The sequence below is a fragment of the Coffea eugenioides genome, chromosome 2 (assembly GCF_003713205.1).
Source record: "Coffea eugenioides isolate CCC68of chromosome 2, Ceug_1.0, whole genome shotgun sequence".
Classification (NCBI taxonomy): Eukaryota; Viridiplantae; Streptophyta; class Magnoliopsida; order Gentianales; family Rubiaceae; genus Coffea; species Coffea eugenioides.
Genome location: NC_040036.1, coordinates 6,825,401 through 6,832,266, shown reverse-complemented (window position 1 = coordinate 6,832,266; position 6,866 = coordinate 6,825,401). Strand labels below are relative to the sequence as shown.

Genomic DNA, 6,866 nt, shown 5'->3' with positions numbered 1-6,866 from the left:
TCCGACCTAGTGATCAATTATCTAGAGCTACGTGCAGGCATTTTACAGCTATAAATTAAATACAGTAACATAAAACTTTCAAGCCACACAATTTTCTTGTTTCCGTCCTGCAACAAATTTCATATGCATGCGTGCTACTTAACCTTGCCTTCTCCAAATGCCATGTTACAATAATATTCATCCAGAACCTAGCTAGCTAAACATGTGGTTAAACCGTGACAGAAGTCCCAGCTGGAGATAATTAATTAGGAGATTTCTTTACAAGGAGCTAGCTTAAACGAAGATCCAGGGTTGGATGGTCCATCTCTGCTCCCATCCCGTACGAAAACGACGCAGTCCCTTTGCAATCGTTTGCGAAGAATCTCAGCTGCTTCTCTGCCTCTGATTCAGTACCGAATGAGTTCAACGGAAACAACTGCAAAGTCTCTATCACTCTCTCAGGCTCTGAAATCTGATTTATCTCCGCAAAATCTGTCCAAAAATATACATGTATGTAGAAAAATAAATATTATGCACATAGGTCCTCCACAATATTTTTTTCCTGTACTTACTAATGAACATAAGTGCAAAGAAATAAATTCCAAGATATGCTGTGCATGAATAAGTGACTTACGTGTTATAGAAGACGAATTCTTTCCTTGATAGTGATTTTCTTTTTGTTCATCAATTGAAACTCTGCGACGCTTCTGTCTTTCTCTAGCCTTGTGGTTTTGAAACCAGTAGAAGACATTCTTGCTCTCGATCTTACCATAGAAGCTTAACTGGGACGATATCTTTTGGATCTGGTCGGTGCTAGGGGTTCGGAGGCCAGACCTAAAGAGGTCAGTAAGAACTTTCACTTGTTCTGAGGTTGGATTCCACCGCCCACACTTGGTCCCACCGCCACCAACATAGCCACCGCCTCGTGGCTTAATACAAAAGCCCTCATCCATTTTACTCAGTAAAACTTTTTCCAACTTAGCTTCTGGAACTCTGATCTTTCTTAGTGAACTACTTTTACTTGTGATCGGTAGCTTCTACAGTACTCAAAAGAAGTTGTGGGCTCGTGTGCATATTATATACTACTAGTGGCAAAGTTGGCAAGACATGTTTATGTATACTTGTTTTTTATTGTCATAATTTCTTTTCGTTTTATTCAATTTGGCATCTAAAGTACAGAGCAGAATGAACCTTTTTTTAGGCCACACTGCTTTGATTTTAGGGAAATACGAGATAGGACTTTGAGGATTTGATGGAATTGTTTTTGTCTAGTTTTTTGTGTGGAGGGAGATAGACATGCTTAAAAGCTGCCACTATTCAAAATTTTGGTCCGCGAGCAGACAGGGAGGCGAGTCCTCAAAGTTTGCATTGAATTATCGGGACACTAACAATTGGGCATATAATTGCAATGCGAGTTTCGGACATGCTTAGATAGATAATTCAAGTGTTCAATACTTACTATCACTTCAATGTGAACTTATTGCAAAGATTATTTCTCTGTCTTCTTATTTACTCCCCAGTCCCACTTTGATAATTCTGTTTTCCTTTTTCGTCTGTCTCAAATTGTAGTCCACTTTCCAATTAAAGAATGTAGTTGTATTTTAATTTTCCTAAAATACCCTTATTCAATGTAAGTTGTTGTTACTATAAACTTACCCCATTTAATGAGAGTTGATTCTTTTTTTACCATCAATTCAAGTTTCCATAAAATTGTACTCTAATTAATGTGAGGGTATTTTAGGAAAATAGCTACCTAAATTGATTGTTCCAACGAAATTAACTATTTTTTCTTAAACTATGTGAAAAAAAAAACCAGGACTATCAAAGTGGGACGGAGGGAGTATTGTTATTGTTGTACTCAACTACCTTAATCCTGAAAGAAAACATTAACAACAGCACTTTCAGATAACCCATCTTTTTCTTGCATTTCTTTTTAAATTAGTGAGTTACTTATAAGAAAGAAGTTACTCCAAAAAAAATAACGTATGAGAAAGATTAATTGAACAAATGAAATATTGCGCATAGGAACTTACACACCAAAACCCTCCACAAACCGAGTTGCTTCTTGGGATTTATGCACTGTCCTTTTGTTGCTCGTGGTTAGTGTTTAGTTAGCTAATCCAATAGGACAAACCCACAAGGACATGCAAATAATCCAAGTTTAATTCTTAAACTATTCTATTGCTATGCTAAAGATCACACTGGCAGAGAAGGCTGATGGTGGTGAAAGTCAAAGTTCACATTGTCTGATCCTAGTTGGATGCTTTTGATCACTGACATGGGTACTGAGTTGAGCTGACCATGCGAAAGTTCAGTCAAAAATTGTTTGGATATGTATAGTAGACCTTCTTTTTAGAGTTGTGTGGGAAGGATCAGAGGACATAAAGCAACAAAAATTGAAATTTGAGAGGGACTACACATATTGACCGACTGGAATTTAAGAAGGGAACCGAATTGGCTTTTCCTGTGTCTTCTGGCTCCTGTCTTAGGTTACCAATTTCTTTTCCTCAGTGAAGTTACTAGCGTGCTTTTAACGAACTTGCGAAACTCATTGAGATTTCTGTTGTTGCAAATCCAGTACAAATTAGGTTAGCTTAGTTTGTTTGTTAGGAATTGTATTATTTCAAGTGATGTTTATTCTTTCACATTCATTTATATTGTCGAGGAGTCAATCATGGAAAGCATGCAAATCTCTGCCGTAAAATTTCAATTTTCAACCTCAGTCTCTGGGTTGCAAAAGCAGTCATAAAGCCTCAGCACTGCAAGATTGAAAAATGATCCAATATCCAAGAAAAATAAATTAATGGCAAAATTATGAACTTTGGCATGGAATGTTAGGTTATTGTCAAATATTTGCTCCAAGTGGAAAGAGATAGTACTAGTATTTGAATGAATGACCATATTGGCCATTAACCCCCTACTATACTGCAAAGCTTCACTTTTGAAGAGATAAAATCGCCATATTCAATAAACAGTAAAGTAGCAGATGAATTCATGAAAATGGTGCATTATGCTCATAAAATCAGAGGTACAAAGAAGAGGCAACCACCCAAAAAAAAAAAAAAAATCCCCATTTTTAGGTCCGCAATCTATACCACCAACTTGTCCTTTATTTAATGTTCTCAACCATTCTTATCTGGACATCTTGTGTTGATTATATAGAAATCGAGACAGTAAACGGTCAACTGGTTGTGCACTTGTGCGTGCTTTCCGCAATTCTCGAGAATGTTTGAACTCCAACCCATAGTTAAGTACGAATTTATTTGTCTCTTGGTGCTTGGCACTGCACTATTCTGCGTTCTAACTCCTAGGAATTTCACTAGATCTTAAAAGCATCATACATACATATAAAATTTTAATCCATCCCATCATGCATCATGGGATGGAAGTACACAACCAAAACACGATTATGGAATTGAAGCAATAGTAACCTCGATTAATTACCAGAAATTGCTTGCGATGTAAAATTATATATTTAGTTTCCCAGATGTCTCCTAACCAAGAAGTAAGCTAACAATTCAATACAGAAGCACTAAAGAATTTCAGTTCCTTTCCTATCTTGTTTCCAGATTTTGTTCCCCCCGGTCAAATTCAAAACAAGAAAGCTAGCAAAAAAAAAAAAATTTTTTTTTTGTTGACACATTTTTAGTTTTGGTGTCCGCTCCACACTCAACGCCGAACTCAATGTCATTTTATATTGGGATAGTCATAGGAAAGATAGAAAGCTGAGATGGGAAAAAGCACCAAACGTCCGATTCACCTGTCCTCATCAATCCTCCAAATAGGTACGGCCACACTTATCTTTCATCCCAACTCAAAAGAAAAAAAGAGGGCTTTCTTTGAAGGTTTTGCCGTTTTGGGGGCGTAACTCATTTCTATACGGCTCACAAAATCAAGGAAAATATATGTTTTTCAGTGAGATTCGAGCAGGTCCGCCATTGCCAGTTAATAGTGTAGACTGCAGGTGCATACCTATCGGTTAAAATGAATCGATCCATGCAAATGCGAAGCACAGGAGGGGAAGTGTATTAAAATAACAAAGAGGCACGCGTGAAATCTAGGCCGCCCTAATTTCCGTCATTTTCTTTCTTGTCGCCACTATCTTTGTCTGGACTCGGTGATGGAAGCTCTACCAACACCCATTTTCGCGACACCATTATTACAAGGCGGAGAAAAACCTCTTGTAACTTGCAAGAAGCCCCCAATCATAGGTCCGGAGAGCTACAGAGGAAGCAGGTTCTATTTCATTAATAACCTTTCTGCCTCATGCCCTCATGCGACGACAGCAGCAACGTACACTTTTTAGGTTTCTTCCATTTCCTTTACCTTTTGGCATTGGAAATTGCTTGAACTCCGATCAAAAGTTTCAAGACACTAATCACTTTCCAGCCATCCTACTTCAGTCCCGACCATATGCTCGTGGCTTAATTGTATTGGCTCGTTTCAAGATAGCAAAGCATGTTGGTTCTAATCAAATCCTTGTAACGCCCGTTCTCAGCGGGCTGAAAGCAACTTAATTAGGTCAACCAACTAGTTTAACTTCTCCTGTCCTTTGCTCTCTTACTTTTTTTTTTCTTTGCATCTCACAAACAAAAGAAAAAAGCCCTTATAATCATGCATGTTTTGTGGTCCTCCCGACTTGAGAGTTGCGGCAACAGACTTTTGCGAAGGAGGGAAGAATGCCATTTTAGTCTTCAAAATTTGGCTTGTACTAAGTTGGTTTTCAATATTTCGGTCAAAATAATTGTAGTCTTTTGAGTATTCAATTTCGATCGAATTAGGTCTTATTGTTTTGATCTTAGTAATATAGTCTTTAAAGCATATTAATTGACCAAACTGGTGGCTAATATTTTGTAGGATCTGAGAAAATTTATGAGTATAATAAATAAGTTACGGAAGCATAAAAAGTTGAATTTACCACTGGAATAAAAGCATGTATTCTGCACACTACAAGAAAAACAACTTATAGAGGCACATCAAAATGTCACAAGTCACACTTTGTTGAGGCACTTAATATATTGAGGCACATATCTAGTGTGCCATGTAAAACCTATGTCACAAAAGCTTTTAAAGGCACAATTAAGTGCCATGACATAGAAAACAATTCAGACATCTAAAAGTGCCATAACAAGGTTATTGAGACAATAGTATTTGTCAGAAAATGGTTGTTATTGAGGCACGCAAATGTGTCACTATATATCTTAATGTAGATATTGGCAAGTGCCTCTATATTAACCTTTAAAAGGTGTTTTAAAATGCCTCAAAAACCTGCTGTGTAACAAGAAAATTTCTACTACAAAAAACCCTTATCACGACACTTACAAGTGCCTCAATAGACTGGATTTTTTTTTTCTTTTTTATGCCTAGCCACGGGTACTACTGTGAATATGACATTCCTGTTGTATCAATAGAAACAAACGGCAATATTGGACATCTCACATTCAATGACCAAAACCAACAATATTTGATTGAAAAACCACTTTCAAATTATCACCATAACCAATGATTACAATTAAAGTACTCATAACCAATGATTTCACCTAAATAGCACCAGCTAAACTAAAATCAACTAAACTGCTAGTAGACCAACTTCTTGTAATATATGCAGCAACACTTTGTCCTTTTACAGTTATAGCACTTCCATATAAATGGATAAGTATCCATATGATGCAACACCTTCTCCACTTTTGAATTTCAGCACATAATCTTCGCAAATTTTTACCTATAGCATAAGTATATTATGTATTAAAATCCATCATAATTATCAAATGAGACAAACATATGAGATATTAACAATTAACATAATTTGAAAGTTAGAAAAGGAAAAACATACTAGTTTTGTTGGCCAAGCTATAGGAGCACCAATTGAACATTACTAGTTTTAGGGTGATACAGCATACCCTAAAACTGAAGGCAGATATGCAGTGCTTAATAAGATATCATGTCATTTGTATGATGTTGGCTATTGATGAATGATATCTATGTAAATAGTGGAAACAGATAGAAGAAACACATATTTCCTCACTTATCTATGTAAACAAGAGACTTTAATTGCATAGCAGAGCTTGCCGTTGCTGCAATTCATTGAAAAAATTTCCTCATCACAGTTATCTAAGAGATTCTAATCTGCAGAAGTAAGCCAAATGAAAACAAGTCTGTTATCCATTTGTAGCCATGTCAGCCAACAGTACCAAGTAATATTGGGCCATCCATGGTACTTTTAGCTCAATGCACTCTACAGGTTAGCCATTTTGATAGCATTTCAGATACTTATCTTGCATAACTTTGTACTGTATTAAAATATATTCAACTCGGTTGGAAATGCTAGTGAAATTGAGTTAAAAAATGCAATCATTACTTGTATGCAAGCACCATAATGTTGTGCACCAGATATGAGTTCCATGTTGAATATTTCATTTTGAATTGCTGTATATTTGATTTATTTCCGATTGAGTTACATAGCCTATTATAAGAATCGGGCAATTTTTTTGTCTTCCTTCCCTCTGAAGGGAGCTTCCTGAAATTATATAGGATGCTTGAGAAGAAGAATACTTGTGAAACATGTAACAGCAAGAGCATGTCTTGACAACGTGAGATGTCAAGAGAGGTATTACTTCATGGTGATACTAGACCTATCGATGATAAGAGGCATGGTAGTTCATACCCTTCGGATGTTATTCCTAGTAAATAAACCAAATTCAGATACTATAGCATTTTAAAATATCTTGATGGTATTATTTTGATGTAGTTGAGTTTTTCATTTTTTTCATTGCAGGCTGGGGAGATTAGAACTCAACTTTTGCTCTGTTTCTCTCCAAGACTCTCATCTGGCTCTAGTTTGTTATCTCTAATGGTACCGCTGGTAAGAAAGTAAACCATATCCTTTA

General features: G+C 36.4%; 1 protein-coding gene across 1 annotated transcript; it reads right to left on the bottom strand.

Annotated features, from left to right (window-relative positions):
- Positions 1–268: 268 nt before the first annotated feature.
- Positions 269–932, bottom strand: LOC113755443 (WUSCHEL-related homeobox 5-like). The gene is made up of 2 exons (XM_027299450.1): positions 614–932; positions 269–471 (listed from the first exon to the last, which is right to left on the bottom strand). Exons 1-2 carry the CDS (start codon positions 930–932, stop codon positions 269–271), a joined length of 522 nt encoding a protein of 173 aa, XP_027155251.1.
- Positions 933–6,866: the final 5,934 nt, after the last annotated feature.